The sequence below is a fragment of the Camponotus floridanus genome, unplaced genomic scaffold (genome assembly GCF_003227725.1).
Source record: "Camponotus floridanus strain SB8 unplaced genomic scaffold, Cflo_v7.5 scaffold90, whole genome shotgun sequence".
Taxonomy (NCBI): domain Eukaryota; kingdom Metazoa; phylum Arthropoda; class Insecta; order Hymenoptera; family Formicidae; genus Camponotus; species Camponotus floridanus.
This window is the reverse complement of record NW_020229861.1, coordinates 471,898-496,011: the sequence shown is the minus strand read 5'-3', so window position 1 is coordinate 496,011 and position 24,114 is coordinate 471,898. Positions and strand designations below refer to the sequence as shown.

Here is a 24,114-nt window from a genome sequence, read left to right as displayed (position 1 = left end):
GCAATCACCCTGAGATCGCATTCGATTCTATCCCAGGTAAGAATTAAATTCCTTTCTTTCTAGAACAAAGGTCGCCAATAACCTAAAACAAAATAACGTGAGATCGACGTTTCTAGTTGTTAACTTATTTTTCACATCTGACGATCATTTCACTGGAGGCAAATGTTTTAGTGTATGTTTTCGGGAAATATAAGTTACATTTTTTTCGTTTCTCCAGATCTAGACGTAACATAATATTATATATAATTAATCATTGGCTTTTATTTGTTTCTATCATCATAAAGTAAAAGTATTGTAAATCTGAGAACTATTATTTATATTTCTTTATTTACATATTTATTTATGATTTTTTATTTATTTATTAAATTGCTAATATTTACATAAATTGTTGCTATAAATTTATTAGTTGTTTTATTGAATATATTTTAATTACAAAGGAAAAATATAATATATGTATAATATACATATTCTAATCAAAAAGCATTTTGTAACAATATTTTTGTTGTGTAAAACTATTTCACAAAATATGAGAACTTATAAACACGTATTCTATTTTTTATTAATTATATATATTAATGCCGTAAAATATAGGATTTTTTAATAATTATATGTAATGAAATTTCTAGAAAATATATATATAGAATTAAAAAGAAAATTATTAAGAGTAAGTAATTAACTGCAAATATCGAAATATACTATTATATAATATTTAATAAAATAGTACTTATATATTATATATAAATAGTACTTATACATGCAAATAATATATAATTATATAATTTCACAAATATCCATATATTAAAAACGACCCATCACTATTTGATCACTAGCATGAGTTTTATCTTTTCGATTATTTTCAGATGATTCGTCCTGAGATTCTTCTTCTAATTCCCAAACAAACTGATCATCAAATTTCTGTTTATCGGTAATCCAACTGCACAGGGACGTACGTAGAAATAAGCCTATTAATGAAATTATAAATGTATATAAGATAAATTATATATGTATAAAATAATTTATTTTAATTTCTTCAAACTAATTTCTCGAAAATCATACATTTTAGAAAACAATGATAAAAATTATAGAAAAATGTTGCATTATCCAGGATTAACAATATGAATATAATATTTGTTTCCTATAAAGTACTCGAATGACATAAGTTAAAAGATTCTTATTATCAAAGAATCCTTGATTAAAAAAGGCTTAATTATATTATTTTGAAATTTTTTTAATATTAGAAAATTTTTTAATGTAAAAATGTGTAATAAAAATACACATACATTCAAACCTATATATATCCATACTCACACTCACAATCACATTCACACCTACTTCACTCATACCCACGCAGACATACAAAGTGATTTATAAGTCACGATCAAAGAAATAACTTATTTCTCAGTTCAAATAAAATGGAAATCCGTAAACGAAAATGTCAAGATTATACTACTTTTTAAATAGAAAGCGTTTAAAATTAATAAGTACTTCAAAATTTACACGTGCAGATAAAGTACACATTTTTTATAAAAAGACTTTATGGAGATTTGGAGATTAATTTTTCATTAATCTTGAATTAGTTTTTCTATGAGAAAAGTATTCTTTATAAAAAAACTATTAAAATTAGAACAATGTTTAATTTTAAATAAAAATGTATAAATTTTAATTTGAATGAATATTTAACGAAAAAATAAAAAAAGAGTATATATATATATATATATATATATATATATATATATAGGAGAGGGAGACAATCAGCGCCACCGCGGGTGCAGAGGAAGAAAGTAGAAAAAGCGAGAAAGGATTAGATGGTAAAACAGATAGGCAAAGAAGGGAGGAAAGTGGCAGAGAAGGAAAAAAGGAAGGGCCAACAACAAATAGAAGAGGAAGACCGAACAAGGCAAACAATCTCACGAGGGAAAGATCAGGAAGCGAGGGGTCAATTTTAGAGCATATATTTAAAAGGAAAAGAGAAATAATACAAGAAGAAGAAGACAACGCAGGAAAAAATAAACGCAAGAATAGTTGCACGGAGATAGAAACAGGCAAGGAAAAGGAAAATAAGAAAGTGCACGGCGAGCAGCAAAAAGGAGAAGAGACAAAAATGGCGGAAAAACAAGAGCTGGATGATATGAGCGATAGAGAAATTCTAATGATGCTGACCAGACAATTACAAACCATGCAGATAAGCATGAAAGCAGAAAAAGATGAAATAAGAGAAGACATGAGGAAGCTGAAGGAAGAAATAGGAGAGAACAAGAGAAAACAGGAGAAAAGAGAGAAGGAGATGGAAGAAAGAATAGATAAGAAAATAGGACAGATTGAAAAAAAACTCGAAAAGACAAAAGGAGAAGAGATGAGAAACATTGAAGTGAGATTGGACCAAATGGAAAGAAAAATTGCTCAAAAAGAAGTAACGATGAAAGAAGAAAATGCGGGTGTATACGAGGATCAAATGAAAAGAATGCTAAGAGTACTAGAAAAAAGAGAGAGAGAGGACAGAAGAAGAAATTTGATCATCAAAGGATTTGGAAAAGAGGAAGACACGACAGAACTAAAAGAAAAGGTTGAACAATTCTTTAAAGAGAAGTTTAAAACTGAGGCAGAGATAGAATCAGCCAAAATTACAGGAAGCAGGAATTACATATTAGTGAAAATGAAAACGGAAGAAGAAAAAGGAAAAATCATGAGAAACAAGAGATTATTAGGCAAAGAAGAAATTTATATAGAGCATGATAGAACAAAAACAGAGAGAGATATACAGAGAAAAGTAGTAGAGATAGCAAAGGGAGAAAAAGCAAAAAAGAAAGAAGTTATAATCAAATACTGGAGAGTCAGAATGGAAGGAACTTGGTATAGGTGGGATGAGAGAGAAGAAAAGTTAAAGATACAAACATTTCAAAGGAAAACGGAGACAAAATGAAGGAGGAGGAAAAGGAAATAAAGGAAGATGGCAGAAAGAAGCAAGCAAAAAGAACTTAAGATTATTATTCTGGAACGTAGCGGGACTAACAAGGAAGGACGAGGATTTCTGGAAATATATAGAGAAGTTTGATATAATAAATTTGTCAGAAACATGGGTCGAAAAAGAAGCGTGGAAGAGAATAGAAGGCAAGCTACCAAAGGACTATAACTGGGAAGCGCAACATGCCACAAGAGACAAGAAAAAAGGGAGAGGAATAGGAGGCATGATGACAGGAATAAGGAAACAGTTCAAGAGAATAAACGTGAATAAGGATACAACAGACATGATAGCTAATGAGCTTGTTATAGGGAAAGAAAAATGGAAGATAATATCGATATACAACAGAGCAGGCAAGAGGAGTTACCTGGAGAAAATAGTGGAAGAAGCAGACGAAGAAGAAAGGAAAAATATAATAATGGGTGGTGATTTCAACGCAAGGACAGCAGAAAAAGGGGGTCTGATATGGGACGGAGAAGAGGATGAGGAGAAAAGAAACTCGAGAGACAAGATTATAAACAAACAAGGAGAAGACCTAATTAATGAAATACAAAAAACAGATCTAGGAATATTAAATGGCAATACTGAAGGGGATGAAAAGGGAGATTGGACATATGAAGGACCACAAGGAAAATCGGTAATAGACTACGCAATATGTAACATAGAAGCATGGGAAAAAGTAAAACAATTAAGGATTGGAGAAAGGACGGAGTCAGACCATATGCCTCTAGAGATAATGCTGAACACAGAACTACAGGAAGAAAGGAATAGGGAAAAGGAAAAAGAGATACAAATAGAAGACTGGTCAGAGGAAGGATGCAGAGAATACATAGAAAAATTAGAAAACAGAAAAGAAACAGAAGGATCAATACAATCGGAGTGCGACGAACTCAGAGAAGAAATTGGAAAGGCAATAACCAAGAAAAAAATAATAAAAAAGGAGTTCAGAATTGGACAAAAGAAATGGTGGGATAAAGAGTGCAGGGAGAGCAAGAGAAACTTAAATAAGGTGCTAAGAAAAATGAGAAGAGGAGAAATAGACAGGAAAGAATACATGGCGAATAAAAAAATACATGAAAAACTGTGTAAAGACAAACAGGAAAAGGAAAGAGAAAAGGAGCAGAAGAAATTGATGGAAATTAAGGATAGTAATGAAATTTGGAGATACATCAAAAAGGAAAGAGGCAGAAGAGAATGGCCGGACGAAAGCATAACAGACGAGCAATGGAAAAGTCACTTCATGAACCTACTGGAAGGAAGTGAGACAAGGAAAGAAGAAGCAAATAAGCAAGAGAAGAATGAGGGAAAAGAAGAGGAAAAAATAAGGATCACAACAGAGGAAGTTAGAGAAGCAAAAAAGAGGCTAAAAAAAAAGAAAGCGGCAGGAGAGGATGGTCTGAGAAATGAGACATGGATAATGGCAGATGAAAACACAATAGAAAGGCTAAAAAAGATCATACAAAGAATAAGCGATGAAGGAGAAATACCAGAAGGATGGAAGGAGGGATGGATTTATCCAATACACAAGAAAGGAGAAAAAAACAAGGCAGAGAACTACCGTGGAGTAACACTGATGGATACGGCATACAAAATATACGCTATGGTACTAGAAGGAAAACTAAGGAAGGAAGTGGATAGGATAAAAATACTGCCAGAAACACAAACGGGTTTCAGGAAGGGAAGAAGCGGGATAGACAACATATATATAATGAAGACAGCAATAGAAAAGGTATTAAACAGGAAAGGAGGTAAAATGTTTGTGTTCTTTGCAGATCTTAAGGCGGCCTTCGACAAGGTGGACAGGAAAAAATTATGGAGTAGTTTAAGAAGAGCAGGGATAAACGAAAAGTTAGTAAGGAAAATAGAAGAACTATACAGAGAGACATCATGCAGGGTTAAGATTGGAGAAAGAATCACAGAAAAATTCTGGACTGAAAGAGGTTTAAGACAAGGATGTCCGCTGAGCCCTTTGTTGTTCATCATATTCTTAGCGGATATCGAAGAATATCTAAACGCAAGAAAGGATGGAGGAACAGTAATAGGGCGAATGAAATTATATACACTAGCATATGCAGATGACTTAGGAATTATGGCAGAAACAGAAGAAGAAATGAAAAGGATACTGAAAAGTTTGGAAAAATACTTCGATAAAAAAGGACTAACGCTAAATGCCGGAAAATCGAAAATATTGGTATTCAGCAAGAAAGATAGGAAAATGAAGGAAAGGAAATGGAAAGGAGGAAATGGAAGGAGGTGGAAAGAAGAAGAGATTGAAGAAGTAAAAGAATTTAAATATTTAGGATTTACATTCATGAAAAACAACAAAGATGAAGCGCATATCAAAGACGTAAAAAGAAAAGCAGCTGCAGCCATGACACAGATATGGGGAATAGGAGAGAGAAAATTTGGTGGAGATGTAGCAAGAAGAATCATGATGTTCAATGTTCTGATCAAAAGTATCATGCTATACGGTGTGGAAGTATGGGGCTGGGAAGAAAAGAAGGAGATAGAAAGAATGCAAGAAAGGTACATGAGATGGATTCTTGGACGAGATAGATGTACACCAGGATATGTGGTGAGAGAAGAATTAAAAATAGAGAACATCAGCATAGAAGCAGGGAGTAGAGCATTAAAGTTTCAAGAAAAAATGAAGAGGCAATCAGAAAATAAGATTCTGAGGGAATGCAGAAGAGAAAATAGCAAAGATTACTGGAAGAGAACAAGATGGGGAAAAGCCATGGAAAAAATGTATCAAGAAGGCGGCCGAGAACGATGGGAATGGGAAGCAAGAGATGACAAGGGAGAGGGTATAATCGAAGAATGGATAAAAAACAGGAAAGAGGAAAAAAAGAAGGAAAGAAGGAAAAAGATAGAGGAATCAAAATCAACAAAGGAGTACAAAAGATGGTTCACCGAAGACAGACCAAAGTATCTAGAAATAAAAGGAAAAGGAAGAAAGATAAAAACCATAGCGAGATTTAGATGCGGAAACGAATGGAAGGGCAACAGATACTGGGAAGCAGAGGAGAAAAGAAAATGCAGGATATGCGGAGAACAAGAAGAATCGTGGAAACATATTTCGGAGGAGTGCAGTACAAGATTTGAAAAAAGAGAAGGAGAGATTATGCAGGGAGACGGACAAGGCGTGGACTGGATGATGTGGGTGATACAGAAGAGGAAAGAAAAAGAGGCAGAGAAGAAAATGTGAAAAGCCAAAGACAGAAAAGCCATTGTAAATGTTTATGTTTATGTTTAAAATAGGCTTATAAAGCCATGTATCCCGAAAAGGGAAGCATTATTTCCAATAAAAAAAAAATATATATATATATATATAATATATATATATATATATATATATATATGGACATATATACAGTGTCTCAAAAGTTCCGGACCGGTCGAATATTTCATAAACTATGAGATAAACTATATATCTATGCACTTTAGAAAGAAATGTTTCAGACAAAAGTTGTATGGTTTCAAGGGCGACATAAGATGGTGTCATTAGTTTGACATTGAAGAGTCACTTGAAAAGTGACTGAAGGTCACCTCTAACTTTTTAAATGGAACACCTTATATGCTTTTGCATCTTCTTATATCTCGAGAGAGTTTTCTAAAATATTGTAATTAAGTTAGTTTTCATTAAGTACTTTCCGAGTTATGAGGTTTGAAATCTTAAGAAAAAATGTAATTTGCAATTAACAATTACATTTTTTTTTTCGAAACAATTATGTGTTTTCTTCATACCAATTGATTCCTCTTATTATTTTGTACATAAAAGTATTAAGATAAGAGAATCGAAAAATGTATATTTTACTAGATATTTTATGATTTATATAAAATTGAGAAATTATTTCAAGCCTCATAACTCGGAAAGTACTCAATGAAAAAATACTTTATTATAATATTTTGGAAAGTTGTAAGGTAAGCTACAAGAATATGTAAAAATATGAAGGGTGTCCCATTTAAAAAGTTGCAGATGACTTTTACGTGACCTTCAGATGACTCTTCAAGGTCAAACTAATGGCATCATCTTATGTCCCCCTTCAAGCCATATAACTCTTGTCTGAAACATTTTTTTATATCTTGCTTCGTTTTCGAAAAAATTGCTTGTGTCACTATAAATGCCCCATCCTGTATATATACACAGAGTTTTTCAGGGTAAATGTTCTAACTTGAAATATGAATTTAGGACCTCAAGACAAGAAAAAATTTTCCTCTGAAGGTATGCCCGTAAACGCTTTGTTCAGGAGATATTCACATCTAAACATTTTCATTATAAAATTTTTTATGAAATTATTATCAGGTTATAATAAATAAATTAATAGTGTATTCCAACTACTTTATTACTAGAAAATATGAAAATTTTAACATAATTATAAATTTTGTTCAAAGTAATGGCCTTGAATATTGAGATAGGCTTGGCATCTTTCTTTCACGGCAGCAGTGGCAGAACGGCACTAGACAGCTGTTATTGTTTCAATAATTCTGTACATGTTTCAATAATTCTTCTTCATAAAGAATGTCATTAATCGGCCTTTCATAGACTTTTTATTTAATAGCACCCCAAGTAAAAAATTCAATGGCAAAATCTCAAATCTGGAGAGCGTGCAGGCCAAGCCACAGGTCCTGCACGATCAATCTATCGATCGGGATAATGAATATTTAGCCATTGTCATGGATCTCTGCCGTAATGTGCAGAACAACCATCTAATTGAAATCATGAGTTCCTTCTCTCGTCTAACGGAACATCTTCAAAAAGATTATAAAATTCATTATTTAGAAATTGCAAAAATGTGTCCGCATTGAGGTGGTAAGAATTGAAGATCTATTAAAATATCAAATATATTATTACCAACCACACATTGCATTGAAACTCATATTGAAAATGTTGTTTATGAATTGCATGAGGATTTTCCTGCGACCAGAGATGATTATTTCTCTCATTCAAGATATCTTTTTTTGTAAAAATAGCTTCATCCGTGCAGAGAATTTATCGTGAAAATTGTGGATTACAATCAACTTTATTTAAGGGGTAACATCACTCTAGGATTTTGAAAAAAATCAATTTTTTTTTGCTTTAAATAATGCTTTAACATCATAAAAACAATATGCATTTGGTTTTATAGTAAAAAAAATTTTTTTAAAGGCTCTACCAACGATTTTTCCGCAGCGCCTCGGAGCGCCCCTTGAGCATTAACGCGTCGTGTTCGGATTCATCGCTTTTGTCCTGTTTTACCTTTCAGGATAATAAGTGGCCCTGTTATTTATAGTGCAGAAGATGCTTAGGGTTACTCAAAAGATCACCAGGGTACGCTACTGCCGAAATAAACTTGTATTTTTGAGTCAGTACAGTTGCCAATGTGACGCCAAGCATACGTATAGTTTTGATTCTTCCGTTGCTTTCTCTGTTTTCTGTATATATATTTCGTTGTTTCTGAGTGATAAACAAGATGAGTGGTAAAAGAAAAATGTATAAAGAGAAAAAAGGCACAATGGGAAGTGCTAATAATTTGAAGAGACCGAGAATTTCAAAGCGGCGATCGTTGAACCGTTACGAACTGGAGATGCCGGATCTCGAGAAGGCTGGCACATCGGCTCGCAAATTATCACAAATGGACCTTGAAGAATTTGAAGTAGAAGAAGGATTTGGGTATCGAATTTTGAACTTTTTAGCCGTTTTCTCCGCTATATCGCAAGCTGTTGTTTGTAAAAAATGCAAATCTGAAGTGACATTCACCGAATCTGCAAAGCGTGACTTGGGTTTTAAAATTGTAATTTCGTGTCAAAATTGTGAGAAAATTTATATTCCTAGTTCTCCATTTATTGAAAAGGGATACGATATTAATCGTCGAATTGTGCTTGCTATGCGGCTACTCGGAGTAGGACTAAATGGAATAATGAAATTTTGCGCGTTTATGGATCTCCCACGACCAATTTTTCAATCATTCTACGACAGAGTCGTTAAAAGGATCGCTATTGGAGCAGAGGCGGTTTGTCAGCTCAGTATGAAAACTGCAGCTCAGGAAGAAAAGAAAAAAAGTGATGAGAAAGAGAATACAGATGGTGTTACTGTATCTGGTGATGGTTCGTGGAGAAAACGGGGTTTTTCGTCACTTCTCGGATTCGTATCGCTTAGATGGCTTAGCGGCAAAGTAGTTGATGTTGTTGTAAAATCAAAATATTGTAAATCTTGTGAATTTTGGGAGAAACAAAAAGACACTGAGAAGTACAAGGAATGGATCGAAACGCATGAAAACGAATGCCAAGCTAACCACGAGGACTCCGCCGGAAAGATGGAGGTGGACGTCGTTATAGAAATGTTCCAGCACTCAAATTCTTTGCACAATTTAAAATATGCAAATTACGTGGGGGATGAAGATTCTAAAAATTTCAAAGGTATCATGGATTCAGAGCCTTATGCTGATTTGACAGTTCGTTGCATTGGCGGCTATACTCAAAATAGCAACGAGAGTTTCAATTCGACAGTTTGGTCAATGGCTCCGAAATCGACCTCCAGTGGCAAGCATGTGCTTGATACTGCCATATATATTGCTGTAGGCATATATAATGATAGCCTATCAAGTGTCATGAGGCTCATGCAAAATTTAGGCATGAAAATTGGGACAAACTGTTATAATTTCTGCGTCGAAACGGACGAGCGCCGCATCAAGTAGGAGCGATCGCTGACTGATGCTGCAAAAGAGGCCCGATTGCTATTAAAATCATCCAGGAAGGAAGAAGAAGAAGCGAGCATCAATCTGGATGGCCAAATGTATGATGCAAGCATCGTCGATTAAAGGTAAACATAAATTTCAAGCATTTTAAGTGCTCGTAAAACTTTAAACGTGTTTTTCTCGAAACCGCTTTTTTCAATCTTAGCGAACACATTACTTCAACACGGTTGCATGGATCGGTTTGAAATTTTGACAGTAGCTTCACAATTACATCCTTTATAGAAGTACGTAAGGTTTTTCGATTCGATGTAAACTTTTTATTTTATAAACAATTTACTGCTTATTTTTTAGCAAAAAATCGAATTTTTTTTTCAAAAGTGCACCGTTTCTACAAAATTTGATTAAATAAAAAATCCCTACGTACTTCTATAGCCAATAGTATATAGATTTAAAATTTTTTTGGTTTTTTGTTCTAGGTCTTATATTTCACGAGAAATTGGTTTGCTACTGGAAGCGTTTTTTAAAAAGATCATTTCGAAGATTAGCTCTCTCATCGCCATTTTGTACAAAAATAATAATAAAAAAATTTTTTTCTATACTTAAATGTATGTTGAATAAACCCTCTAAAAAAAAATTCCCATTCCTTTTATTATATTCCCAAAAAAAATTGTCACAGTTAGGCCTTTTTTTCGGCCGCTAGAGTGGTGTTACCCCTTAAATACCAATCAGAAAAAAGTCTTCTTTGTTAAAAATCTTGAGTTAATAAATGCCTGAAAATAATATGGATAACGTCCATCTACAGTGAAAGTTCTCCATATTGTAGTCGATGTAATATTTAATTCTGCTACAACGCGCTCTTCGTACATTGCTGGATGGATTACCATCAAAATGTTGTAATATGGCCGCACTCCTTTCCTCATTTCATAAAGGGGCAAGAACTCTATCAGCATGCGGCACTAAAGCAAATGAACCTGTTTCTCTAACAATAAGCCGTTGAAATGTGAATCTGAAGATAGTCTTGTATGGTAATCTTCTATTCGGAAATCACATGGAATATTCACAGGCAGCATCAGCATTCCTATTACAAAACCCATACATGAACACCATATTGGCATATTCATTATTAGAATAAATGCGAAGCATAATGATGCGTAATTCGCAAAAGCATCGAATAAATTTATAAATGTCATTGATTGAAAGTTTCTCAGTGATATGTCGAAATGGTGTTTGTGCATCGTTTTTACAATGTCAATATTGACATGTAGTTGAGGAAACAAGGTCATATTAGCAGTCATACAATAAATTTATCATTTCTATTTGTAACTTTTGATGTTAATATCTATTAAATAAAGCGTTTACAGGCATACTTTTAAAGAAAAATTTTTTCTTGTTTTGAGGTCCTAAATCCATATTTTAAGTTTAAGGATTATTCAATATTTAAAACCATTTAATCCTAAAACATCTTGTATAATAATTTTTTCAAATAACTTTTTAGCATTTTATATTGTAGCTATACTTTTGCAGTCTATATAGAAGTAAATTAATTTTTTTGCATATCATAAATTATATTCAATAATTTGAAATTGATTGGAAATAATAAAGAGTCACTAAAATATAAAAAAAAAGTTAACTAAAATATAAAAAAGTTAATTTTTTTTATTTTTATAATACAAAAAAATATATATAATTTTTTAATTTTTTCGCAATCGGTATAACCCAATATGTAAAAAAGAATTAGAACTGTTATAAACTATTATTATTAGATTTATATAACAAAATAAAAATTACTTTTTCTTTTTTTTCATTTATCACAACATATGTAAAAATTGATTGAAAGTACCAGTTATTAATCCAGATATGATAGAGATCCCGAGAGTGACTGCCAACGATAATAATTGATATCCTGCTTGTTGATGTGCTGTCCTATCGAATCCTTTTGATATCCCGTAATTGTCTCTCATTTCGCTAACTCCTGCCTCCGAACTCGGTGCTCGCGCAGGAAAGATCTGTTGGTCAATATCATTAAAGATAGTTATAAAATACAATTTAACAATTTGTGATAGGGAATATTTGGTAAAAATATTCATTGTTAATTTTAAATAATTTGCCATTAAACCACGCATATTTATACAGTATACATATTTTAATGAAAAATAAGGAGCAAAAGAATAAGGCTAGAATTAAAATGCGCCTTATCATATATATAGTATTTTTTGCATATAATATTTACTTTTTTATTTACTTTTTTATTTACTTTTTATTGACAAATATTAAGACTCCTGAATACTCACCGTGAAATTTTGAGTTAACAGTGGCGACAAAAAAATACGCAGTAAGAATAAGATTTACCATATAAGTGAAGTGTGTTACCAATTGGTAAGAAATCAATCAGTGTACAACACACATTTACACACATACTCATCCATCATCCACACACGCAAAACGACAAGAAAAATGACATTTTGACAGCCTAAATGACATGACTAAGAATTCTTGCGTGCCATTTCATTATTATTCACTTTATCCTAGTACTGTGACGTGTAACGTGTTTGTGAAACCCATAAAATGTTCCGAAAACGAAATTTAGCAAGAAATATATAGTATAAAAAACATTTTCCACTCTTTTCAACAGTTGTCAAACCATGCGTTTTCTCGCTTACTTTGATACTTATTTTAAGGCAGTTAATTAACCGTCAAGGGAAAAACTTAGTTTTCGGAATATTTTACAAGTGTGCTAAAGCGATCTGTAGTGTTATTTTTTTAAAACATCTTTTTATTTAAAAATGACACGCAAGAATTCTCAGCGTATTATTTCTCGCTTCTGACGTCACGATTTCAATATAGCTGCGGTGATTACTCAGGAGCCTTAACAATTATTAATCTATAAGATGCAATAATTAGATTATAAATATTTCTATGAATAAATGTATAATAGAAAATATATTCATAAAATTAAAATAAAAATATATGTGTGATATTATTTAATATTTATATAGATAATAAAATATAACTTTTATTTTACATACTTTCAATCGATATTTTATGAAGACAATAATGTAATAAAATTGTTTTTCTACGAAAATATTATCAATGTTATAGATTTTTATAATAAATTATTATTGATCGTAATTTATTTTATATTGTTTCTATAGCCGCTTTTGATTTGTTAATTCGATGATTGCCATATAATTTTTGTGTAATTCTACAAATAAATGTATATCGTTAAAAAGAATCATAAAAATAAATATTGTAATATATTGTCATTGACAAATAATTTTCAAATAAAGATTGCACATATTAAACAATAATCGAATTTTTTTTCATATAATTCTTTATTAGACTTAATATTATTCAAATACATTAAAAGATTTAAATTTTTGCTACATCCATATTGTTGATCCATATTAATCTTTGACAATATTAAATACATATATATAGACAAATTAAAATATAGACCGCATAAACTTAATTTACTGAAAATTAATTATTAAAATAATAAAAAGCCAAACTCGAATTAAAACAGCATTGGAACAGCTTACGAATGTAAGTTAAATTCTATAATATAAAAGTATATATAGGGTGTCCCAGGTATTTTCCGTAAAAAAAAATTATAAGTAGAGCTCGCTAGATTGAATTAAAGTCCTGCACCATTTTGCACAAAACCACATAAAATTTCGAGGTATTAAAGAAGATCGGCCAATAATTGCGCAATCTGCGTGACTAACCAGTTGATCATTCCAGCGAGAACGATTCATCGCCTACCTGAAACATGCGACTGCTCGCGATGATGAATATCGGCGAAAAACGAAGTAAAAATGATTCTTATAAACTTGTAAACACCGTATCTAAAAATGTAAAAGTTTTTTTCGAATTCTTAACATTCTTTTGAATAGTTTTAGAGTTCTACGTAAACATTTAAAATAATTTTGATGATTAAATACAAAAAAATCGAATCCAAAAATATGGTGCGTTAAAGTTCATGCACCGTAACAGATCATGAAAATTAATTATTTCTTCGAAATTGTAATTTATTTTACAATAATTCTGAAGTTTTGTACTAAATATACCAATGATTTTAACAAATTAAAAGTAAAAAATCGATTTTTGGAAACGCAAACTATAGTCTATAAGAAAAGTAATGGATCGGGATCATATTTTTGCGACGTTTTCACGGTTTTGTAAGAAATTTTAATTACTTTCTAATTAAATAATTAATTTTTAAATGAAAACATTTTTAACATATAAAAATCATTTTTTACGGCTTCTAGTCGATCTGATAAGAATTCGGAGCAGTATTTCTTGAATTTTATAAATCTTATAACTTTTTCCCTGTAAAATAATTATAATATTTTAAACAAATATTGATTTTTAAATGTTGAAAATGGTTTTTATTTGAAAAATAATTATTTGACTAGAAAGTGATCAAAATTTCTAACAAGATCGCAAAAACAGAAATATTGCAAAAATACGATCCGATCTCACTTTTTTTATACGAATTATAGTTCGAGTTATTAAAAATCGATTTTTTGCTTTTAATTTGCTAAAACTATTATATTTGATCCAGAACTGCAGAATTATTGTAAAATAAACAACAACTCCGAAGAATAATTGATTTTACATGAGTTGAAAACTTTCAATGTGGTGGAAATATGTAAGGAAAGTGCTGCCATAACATTCACATAGGTAATAAAAAGGAGGAATTAATAGGGAGGCAATGGCTTTGTCTTCCTTCCTCAACTAAGTAAGTGTTAGACTAATAATTAAATTATATAAAAAGATAAAATTTAATGAAAATAAATTTTTTGCTTACGTACGTGCGCGCTTCGCGTGTGTGCGTATGACGTCGACCGTTCACACATACATACCGAGACACCATTCCTGCCGGTGCATGTACATTTAAGAAGAATATATTTAATAGAATATATGTTTGTATGTAATTTTGCTTCGTCTTGCAAAGTACATGAAAGATATTATGTGAGTACGAAAGAATACTATCAGAGGCTCCACTTCTAGAAGAAGATATAACCTAACTTATCCTGTCTGAAGTTTGGGAAATATTTGGCTTCGCATAGAACGTTGCAAATTTATCTGGAAAGTGTGTTTATATTATTTTGTTTACATTTACTCTTTAAGTAAACGTAGACGGCAGAGAGGCTCTAAAAAAGACTAATCTAACCCAACCCGTGTCCGATGTATGAAATATATCTCTCTTCACATGGTTTATATAAGTTTGCAACTTCCTATGCGAAGCTAAGTATATCCCACGCTTCAGATACGGTTTGAGTTAGCTTATTTTTCGGAAGTGGAGCTTCCAGTAGGGAACCTATGATTCACATATGTACTTTGTAAAACGAAGGAAATTATATACAAACACTTATTAAAAGTTTAAGTAAAATAAAAAGTGCAATTTTTATACTTTATTAAATTATATTTATCTTATAGATTGTATAGGGGATATAATCTTTTGCCATAACGTTGAATGATACGGTCGGATTTCACAGTCACCTTTCTCGACGCTCCAGATCGGCTCGTCGGATCGTCAGGATTCGAGAGAAGCAAAGAATCAACTTGTGCGAACACTCCGGTTATATTAGGTATCCGGTTTAAATGTTTATTGTGTCAAAATATTTACAGTGAGTGTGTATGTATATGTGTGAATATCAGAGTGGTATGATCGTGTGTCTGTATGTGTGAAATCTAATTTTACGCAATACAAGCAAATAATGGAAATGGAAAATACTGGCGCTTACAAGCGTACGGCAGCAGAAATTACTAGTACAAGCGGTATTGAGCAGGTATACAGAACGGCATGGAAATACGTAACTTATCTCTACGATACTACTAGCGTGTACAAGCGGTATATTGCAAGTACGCGTAATGGCACGGAAACACGTAACTTAGCTTTACAGTATTACTAACGCGTATCTCGGAGATACTCGGGACGGACACGGAAATACGGATCTTAGGACTAGCGTACTCGATAGGGCTCAGTGTCAGGACGGCTCAGAGACGCCGAAGACATCCTGTTGAGCCGAGAAACACCTCGATTCCGACAGATACAGGAAACCGGAGATACCCGGTGAATCGGGAGACATATAGTCTCGGACTGATTCAGGAAATTGGAGAGACACCCGATGAATCAAAAACACCTCGACCGGAACTGATACTGGAAATCCGGAGACACCTAGTGGATTGAGAAATATCTCGACCAGGACTGATGTCAGGAAGCTGGAGACACCCGACAAGAGTCGAGAAATACCTGGACTGGAAACCAAAACCAGAAACATTCGATCAAGCTGAGAAACACCTCAGCTCGGACGAGATCTGGTCAGGATCTCACCACGATACGTTGGTCATGCCGGTTTATATACTCTGCCGAGGGTTTCCCCTACTTGTCGGATCGCTCAGGCGAGGATACGACTGCAAGAGAGATACGAATAGTCGGACGAGCGAGGCAGCATGCGCAAAGCAGGAAGAGCAAGGGAGCAAGCGAGCATATACGGTTGCAAGCGAGATAGCTAGTGCGTGTCTAGAAATCAGCGGGTAAGATAGAGAAGCAAAGCGTGTTAGGCGAAATATAGATATTTATTAGACAGTCGAAAAAGAACTAGTAATGGTGCGTAGATGCATCATTACAATGTTAAAGAAATATAAACACATAAATAGGATAATGAAAAAATGATACAAGTAAGTAGGAAATTTCAAAATAGCACATCTCAAGAACGAAGAGAGACCATCGCAAAATTCAAACGGTGTATTACTTATTAGGAATGTATCAACCCAAGGACATAAAAAATGACGAAATGAGATCAGCTGTGCAGTAAAAATCAATATCTTGACTTTTAAAAAATCGATAACATATGACAGATCGGTACGCGTGTATCTGTAGATACGGACCTGAGCGCGCAAATTTTACGCGATATCATTCGGAAGTATTAATCGCTTATAAATGAAAAAAACTATAGTAGCCTCAATATTTTTATTTTTATTAAAATTTTGACTCCATTTCATCTCTAGAATATGCTATTAAATTATTTCACGAAGGTGAGACACCCTGTATTGTAGAGGATACATTCTTAATAAGTAATACACCGTTTAAATTTTGCGATGGTCTCTTTTTGTTTTTGAGATGTGCGATTTTGAAATTCATACTTATTTGTATCATCTTTTCATTATCCTATTTATGTGTTTGATATAATGTTCTTTCCGTTATATTTTATTTTTGTATGTACAGTTTTTGTTTACATTTACTCGTCACGGTTTCACGTTATAAAGTATTTGTATATAACTTCCTTCGTTTTGCAATGTACATATGTGGACACCGTGGATTCCGCCTCTCCTTCGAGGGGCTCCACTTTCGGAAAATATAACCTAACAATCCGTGTCTGAAGTGTGGAATATACCTGGCTTCGCATAAAAAATTGCAAACTTATATAAACTCATGAACCATATGAACTATGTGAAGCAAAATATGTCAAGGTATTCCCACACTTCAGATACAGATTGGATTAGGGTAGTGTCCCTAGAAGTAAGAGTCTGGACGAGTTAAAAATTGAGCGAAAAGAATCTTCTGCGCTTTCGTTAAGTCCGAAGATTCTCTTACAAAAAGATCTTTTAACGCCTGCGGAATCTCACTCTCACAACTGTGAATCCGTGAGCACGTGGAAGTCAAACCTACCTCCTTAAGGCTTTCCCCGAAAAATGGTCTGAAAACATTCTCCAATTTCACCGCCTTAAGAAAATCAGCTCCCAACAAATAATCCTCGGAAATGTCCGCTACAAATACCGGTAGTTCGACTGAAAATTGTCCTACTTTAATTTGCACAATTACCTTAAATTTCACGGGAGCTCCCTCTCCAATAGGATATGTCACCCTAGAATTATTATTAAGAGAAAAACGTCGCTTAGACATTCTAACTAGCCCACTTTTAATCACAGAAACATCTGAGCCCGTATCAATTCTACAGGAGCATAATTGCTCATCAATAAAATCTTTAAAATAAAACATTTTTTCATTCTTAATATTAATCTCTATATTATATAAGTATTTCCTTAATTCTAATGGGGCATCTCCTCTCCTTGTCGAATCAACCTTGTTGCCCCAACCAGTTCGACTAGGCCTAGTTTCCCTTGGTTTCTTCCTTTAGAGAAGGACACTCCGCTGGAAAGTGGCCTGTCTTATCGCACTGCCAGCATTCTTTTTGTTCACTGAATCTTCTTTCCTTATTAAAATTGAATATCTTTCCTGTATCTTTTCTTTCTTTATTACCAATCTCCTCACTATTTTCTTTTTTATTTTTGTTAAAATTATTAACTTCATTTCCGCCTTTTCTGAAACTAAAATCTTTTTGTCTCTCGAAATTGCTTTCTTGAATCACTTTTATGGCTTTTGCCCTCTTAACGGCCACCTTCAAGGAAGTGATGCCTTCCAGTTGCAAGGTTCTCCTTACAAAACCGTTCGATAGAGCCGAAACAAACTGCGTACAAGCAATCTTATCGCGGACCGCATGGGGATATTCCGGGTACGTTAACTGTGACAGGTGTTCTAGGTCTGTGCCCAGAGTCGCCTCATTCTCGTTCGTTTTCTATTTCCTATTCGTGGACATAGAATAATACGACTGCGACAAATGACTCTCACCAAAACGCAATTCTAATCGCGATTTTAATTTGGCGTAATTAAGATTTTCGCCTACACATTCTAAGACCTCTTGTGCTTTTCCTCTCAAACACGAAACCAACGCGACGTTTTTCGCGACGTCGGTCCAGCAGTTAGCTCGCGCTATAAATTCAAATTGCGCGAAGAATTCCCTCAAAGGAACGGTTCCATCAAAATTATCGGGCTTTAACTTATAACCCAGCTCTATGTTTTCGGGAGTCCCCATTTCCTCGCGACTATCCGCTCTAAAATTATTGGGATTATTATTATTAAAACGACTTAGCTCGTTGTTCAACAGCCGCATTCTCTCCTTCTTATGGAGCGCAGCATCTCGTCCTGCTAACGAAGTTGCGCCTCAAAACCGGTTCGTTCCTGCAGCCGCTCGCTTCGCAACTCTTACATCTCGCGCATCGCCGTTTGAAGCGTGATCGACTCCGCCGACGGTCCGGGAGTCGTGGCTCGCATTCTCTTACGCGTGGAGGCATCCGTAGCCGAATCCTGCTGCTCGTTATTTATCGACATTTTTTTTGTTTTAATTCACGATATCACAGTCCGGTTGATCCCAGACGAACCCCTAAAATGTCGCGTCCGCGGCGACGACCTCGCGAGACATATCGAACGCGCGCGCGACACAACCAAAAACACACGCTACCGCTCGCGCACTCGCGCACTCAAAATAATAACACGGTTCTTTGTAACACAGAACTTTAATAAGCAACACAAGAACACAGGCGAAAACACTGAACGATAATTCCACGGCTCGTAAGTCGAAACGCGTCCGTATAGCTTGACAGCTATTCTTCGACTCAGCTGACTCTTGTTGTTGAAAACAATAACTTGGCAACGTGCGCGGAGACGGTCTTCTTCCGTCGACGAACTTCCCGTCAATAAAATAACGGGTGGTGAATACATCCGCAGGGACGAGAGGCGGGGACGAGACGCAACAATATATATATATATATATATATATATATATATATATATATACTATATATGCAGGGTGTCCGATTCGTGAGAGACCAAACGAAAAGTGATGATAGATTGGGTCAAACTAAAAAGAATAGTCCTCTACCATTTTGCAAAATTCGCAATAATTATTAAGTAATAAGCAAAAATGTCCCGGCGCATGAGAAGCGGTCGACTGCTTTTTGCTTATTAATTATTGCCAATCTATCATCATATGTATGCATGCATGTATGTATATATGCATACGTACATATGTATGCATGTATGTATAAGTATGTACATTTTTGCTTATTACTTAATAATTATTGCGAATTTTGCAAAATGGTAGAGGACTATTCTTCTTAGTTTGACCCAATCTATCATCACTTTTCGTTTGGTCCCTCACGAATCGGACACCCTGTACATATACATATATATATATATATATTATATATATATATATATATATATATATATAAATTTTTAATTTCATAATATAATTTTTTTATACTTTTCTCCTTACTCTCCATAAATTCAATGGCAATAATGATACAGATATAGAGATATAATAATCAAATTACACGAGGTAAATTTTACTATTCTATGTCTTAATGTAAATAGAAATTAATTAGAGAAAATCACTATACGTACACATATTAATGTCCATTTCTACCAAGTTTAACTTTAATCTTAATTTACTCTTCGTCTTCTTCTAACTGTTCCCTTAGAAAAATATAAAGAATAAGTTAAACTAAGATTAAAGTTAAGCGACGTTGATAGAAACCTATAAATAATTCTTTTCTGATAATACATACCTGATATAAAGAATAACTGTAAGAAGTTTCTGAAGCCAAATCTGCCATAAGCGCGCCAAAAAGTGCAGCAAGTATGCCTGGCATTCCATGCAAATTATGTACTCCGCAAGTATCATGTATGTGAAGTCGTTTCTGCATGATTGGCTGTAAAAAGACATAAGGAAAAATTAAATAAAATTGTAAGAAATTTGACTCGAATAATAATTATTATTATTCACGATTATAACATCAAAGAAATTAAATTTATTATGGGATCGTCCCAATTGCGCACATTCCCGATCGGACATGATGACATTTCTCGATCGGACACAGTCCCGATCGGACACAGACCCGATCGGACACATGCTTTCGCCCTGTGTTTTTAATACAAAACAAAGTCTATTATTGTACAGTTTCACATGGATTTGCAATTTTACACGCGAAAAGAGTTCAATTCACACTCCCCTTGTTTTCACTTCACAATCCACACTCCCCACAAGATCTATTATTGTACGATTTCACATAAGTTTGTGTCCAATCGGAACTGTGTCCGACCGGGTCTGTGTTCGATCGAGAAATAACGTCGTGTTCGACCGGGAATGTGCGCAATCGGGACTCACTCTTTATCTCCATTGTGAAATCTCGGATGAAAAGAGTTGAAGATATCTAAGACCTCATTGAACATAGAAGGAGAGCTGCCAAAACTATATCATACCTAATAAAATGGCAAATTGAAGGGATGATATATCTAATTGCTTTATTTTCTAAATTTTGTAGAGTGATATCAACAATGATGGAGGATAGAGAAAGCATAGAAGCTCCGAAGAAATGGAGGGACTTGCATTGTCTCCAAAAAATTTGTTACAAATATAAATTGGCAGCCGCGAATATACAGGGAGTTTCAGCTATCTCGCAACAAAGTAAAACCATAGTAGATCTCGCTAAACTGAACTAAAAAAGTGCGCCATCATGTTTCGAAAAGTCCATTCCTTTCCCATTGGCCACTTCGCCGCGCGCCGCTTTCATGTTACAGTGAGATCGCCTTCGCCACCGCGCTTTCATGTTACAGTGAGATCGCCTTCGCCACCGCGCGCTTCTAGTCACGCAGATTAACCAATCCTTTTTAATTAATATTTCGAAATTTTACATGATTTCTTGCAAAATGGTATAGGATGTTTTAGTTCAGTTTAGCGAGATCTACTTATGGTTTTACTTTGTTGTGAGATAGCTGGAACTTCCTGTATATAGCAGGTGGTTTTATGTTTGTATGCATGTTCGAATGGGTCTATATATATATCATTGATCTTATTATTCAAAACGCTGATACAAAACTGATTCACAATCTAATTAAGGCCCGGTTCCACAACTCGAGTTAATCCGAGTTTAATACGTTAAACTGGGTCCTGATTGATCCATTCACTACTTAAACTCGGATTAACTGGATTGTGGAACTGGGGCTAAATCTTCGTAGCGATTTATCGTGGTACATATTCTCGCTTTGAGATGCACATCAGCTAACATGCGGTGGAACAATGTTATTAGTTATGCAATTCTTGAAAAATTTGATCTGCAAATTTGTTTTAATCTTTTTTTAAACATTGATAAAGAAAGAATAAAGTAAAATAACGCTCCATTCTGAACAAAAATAACATCAGATATGCCCGATGTATGGTTAGGACCGGGAAGCAATAAAGTATGCCCTATTAAGAAATTCCCGACATGTGCCTGATCCGGTACGTAATAAAAAGTAATCTAATCTACATTTCTCTTATAGGTTTTAATATTAGACTATAGATGTATATGCCATATAACATCTGTGCATTGAACTGACTATATAATATACATGGGCTGAAAAGTTCCGGGATTTTTAATGAAAACAAGCGTTTTTTGGGCAAAGTTATATTTATTCCTCAACATAGTTGCCTTCGAGGGCAATACACTTGGTATAGCGATTTTCCAACAATTCGAGAAGAATGCCCTTTCTGTAGTACGAAACGTCCAAGCCTTCGAAATACGTCTCGATTTCCGCGATGACTTCCTCATTCGATCTGAATCTCTTTCCCTGGAGCCACCGCTTAAGATTTGGGAACAGATAATAGTCGCTGGGGGCCAAGTCTGGAGAATACGGTGGGTGAGCAACCAATTCGAATCGTAATTGTTCCAATTTGGCCATCGCTTTCAAGGACGTGTGTGACGGTGCGTTATCGTGATGGTACAGAACTTTTTTCTTCGCCATATGGGGCCGTTTTTTCTTTATTTCGTCGTTCAGTTTGTCCAATAACGCTGCATAATACTCTTCCGTAACTGTTCTTCCCTTCTGCAAGTAATCGATGAAGATTATGCTATGCGCATCCCAAAAAACGGAGGCCATAACCTTCCCGGCCGAGCGTTGGTCTTTTGGCCGCTTTGGTCGGCTTTCGTGGCTTCCCAGCCACTCTGCAGACTGCCTATTGGACTCAGGCGTATGGTAATGGACCCACGTTTCATCCATCGTCACAAAACGTCGAAAAAAGTCCGCTCGATTACGCTACAACAACGCCAAACCGGTCGTTGAATCATCAACGCGCTGCTGTTTTTGGTTGACGGTCAGCAAACGCGGCACCCATCGCGCCGATACCTAACTTGCAATTTGACAAATCATCTATTATTGAAGTGGTGACAAAGTATGTTAAATATCCAATAAATAAAATGAATATTAACGTTTATTATGAATACAAATGATAAGTGTTTATTCATACACATTCGCGTAAAAAGATTTCGAACAGCTCGTATAATATTTTATTCAAGATTTGAATCGTACGGTAAATATACAGGGTGTCTGATAACTTTTCGCAGTCCCGAATAAAGATAGTGTTGCGTCCGTGGCGATGATCTCGAGATATATTGAACGCGCGCACGACACAACTAAAAGCACGCGCTTCCACTCGCGCACTCGCGCACTCGAAATAATGACACGGTTCTTAAGAACACAGAACTTTAATAAGCAACACAGAAACACAAACAATATCTCAGAACGATAATACAACGGCTCATAAATAGAGACGCGACCGCTAGGCTTGATAGCTAACTCCAGACTCAAATGACGGCTGCTGTCATCAATAATTCCTTGACAACGAGATTTTCTTCCTTTTTCAAAACAGACTCGATCGGGACTTAAAGGAGGACACCACCGTAAAATTTTCAAAAAATCGATTTTTTGGAAACACTTTTAAAAAATTGTTTGAACCTTCAAAAGTACGAAGCATATTCATTTATAGCTGAAAAAAAATTTTTTTTAATGGTTTTCGAGCTATTTTTGAGGAGCGTCTTCGAGCGCTGAAAAGCGCCTTCGGTGATGCGACGCAGGTAGACGCAATTCTCGATCTTTGTGAGTTTATTATTTTTGGGGAAAGAAAACGAGGCTGATCTCAACGTGGAAGGGTAACTGTACGGAGCTGGAATCGCTTATTAAAGGTATATAAAGAATTTCTTAAGTTATAAACAATTTATTGGTACCAAAAATTTTAAACGCGTTTTTCTCAAAACCATGTTTTTCAAATCGGCACGCAGCAGAACTCAAACAATTTTCATCCGATCAACTTGAAATTTTAACTGTAGCTTCTTAGATCGATTTAACAGTCAAGTACGAGCGCTTTTTTCGATTAATTGAAAATTGTAAAAAATATATCACTTTTTATACGAAAATTATGGTCGAAAAATCGAACTTTTTATTCAAACTCGTCTCTATTTTTTTTTTAATCTTTTTTTATTTCCCTTCGTACTTGACTGCTAAAACTAATATAATTAACGAAAATATTTCACTTTTTGTTCCAGGATCAAATTTACGACAGTTCTACTGCGTGTCGCGGAGAAAGTTGGCTGAAAACCAGTAGTGCTATAGCGACTCGTGCGCCGCCATTTTGTATTTTATTAACAAATAAAAAATTTTTTTACGTACTTCAATATATGTCTAACAAAGCCTAAAAGTTCTTTTGACCATATATTTTATTCCTTTCTCAAAAAAAAATACCAAAGAAGGCAGACTCCGACCCCTGTCTCGGCATTCGCCTAAAGACCCACGGGAAAACCACAGGTCAAAAACTG

General features: G+C 34.4%; 1 protein-coding gene across 7 annotated transcripts in view; it reads right to left on the bottom strand.

The window, feature by feature from the left end:
• Positions 1 to 774: 774 nt before the first annotated feature.
• LOC105248600 (ammonium transporter Rh type A) overlaps positions 775 to 24,114 on the bottom strand; it is a 120,234-nt gene continuing 96,894 nt past the window's right edge. For all 7 annotated transcript variants that reach the window (XM_025414889.1, XM_025414886.1, XM_025414892.1 and 4 more), the window contains 3 exons: positions 20,053 to 20,196; positions 11,477 to 11,642; positions 775 to 962 (listed from right to left, as the gene is read on the bottom strand). In XM_025414889.1, the coding sequence (XP_025270674.1) occupies positions 799 to 962; positions 11,477 to 11,642; positions 20,053 to 20,196 (474 nt within the window). In that variant the 3' untranslated portion in view covers positions 775 to 798. The remainder of the gene's footprint in view (positions 963 to 11,476; positions 11,643 to 20,052; positions 20,197 to 24,114) is intronic.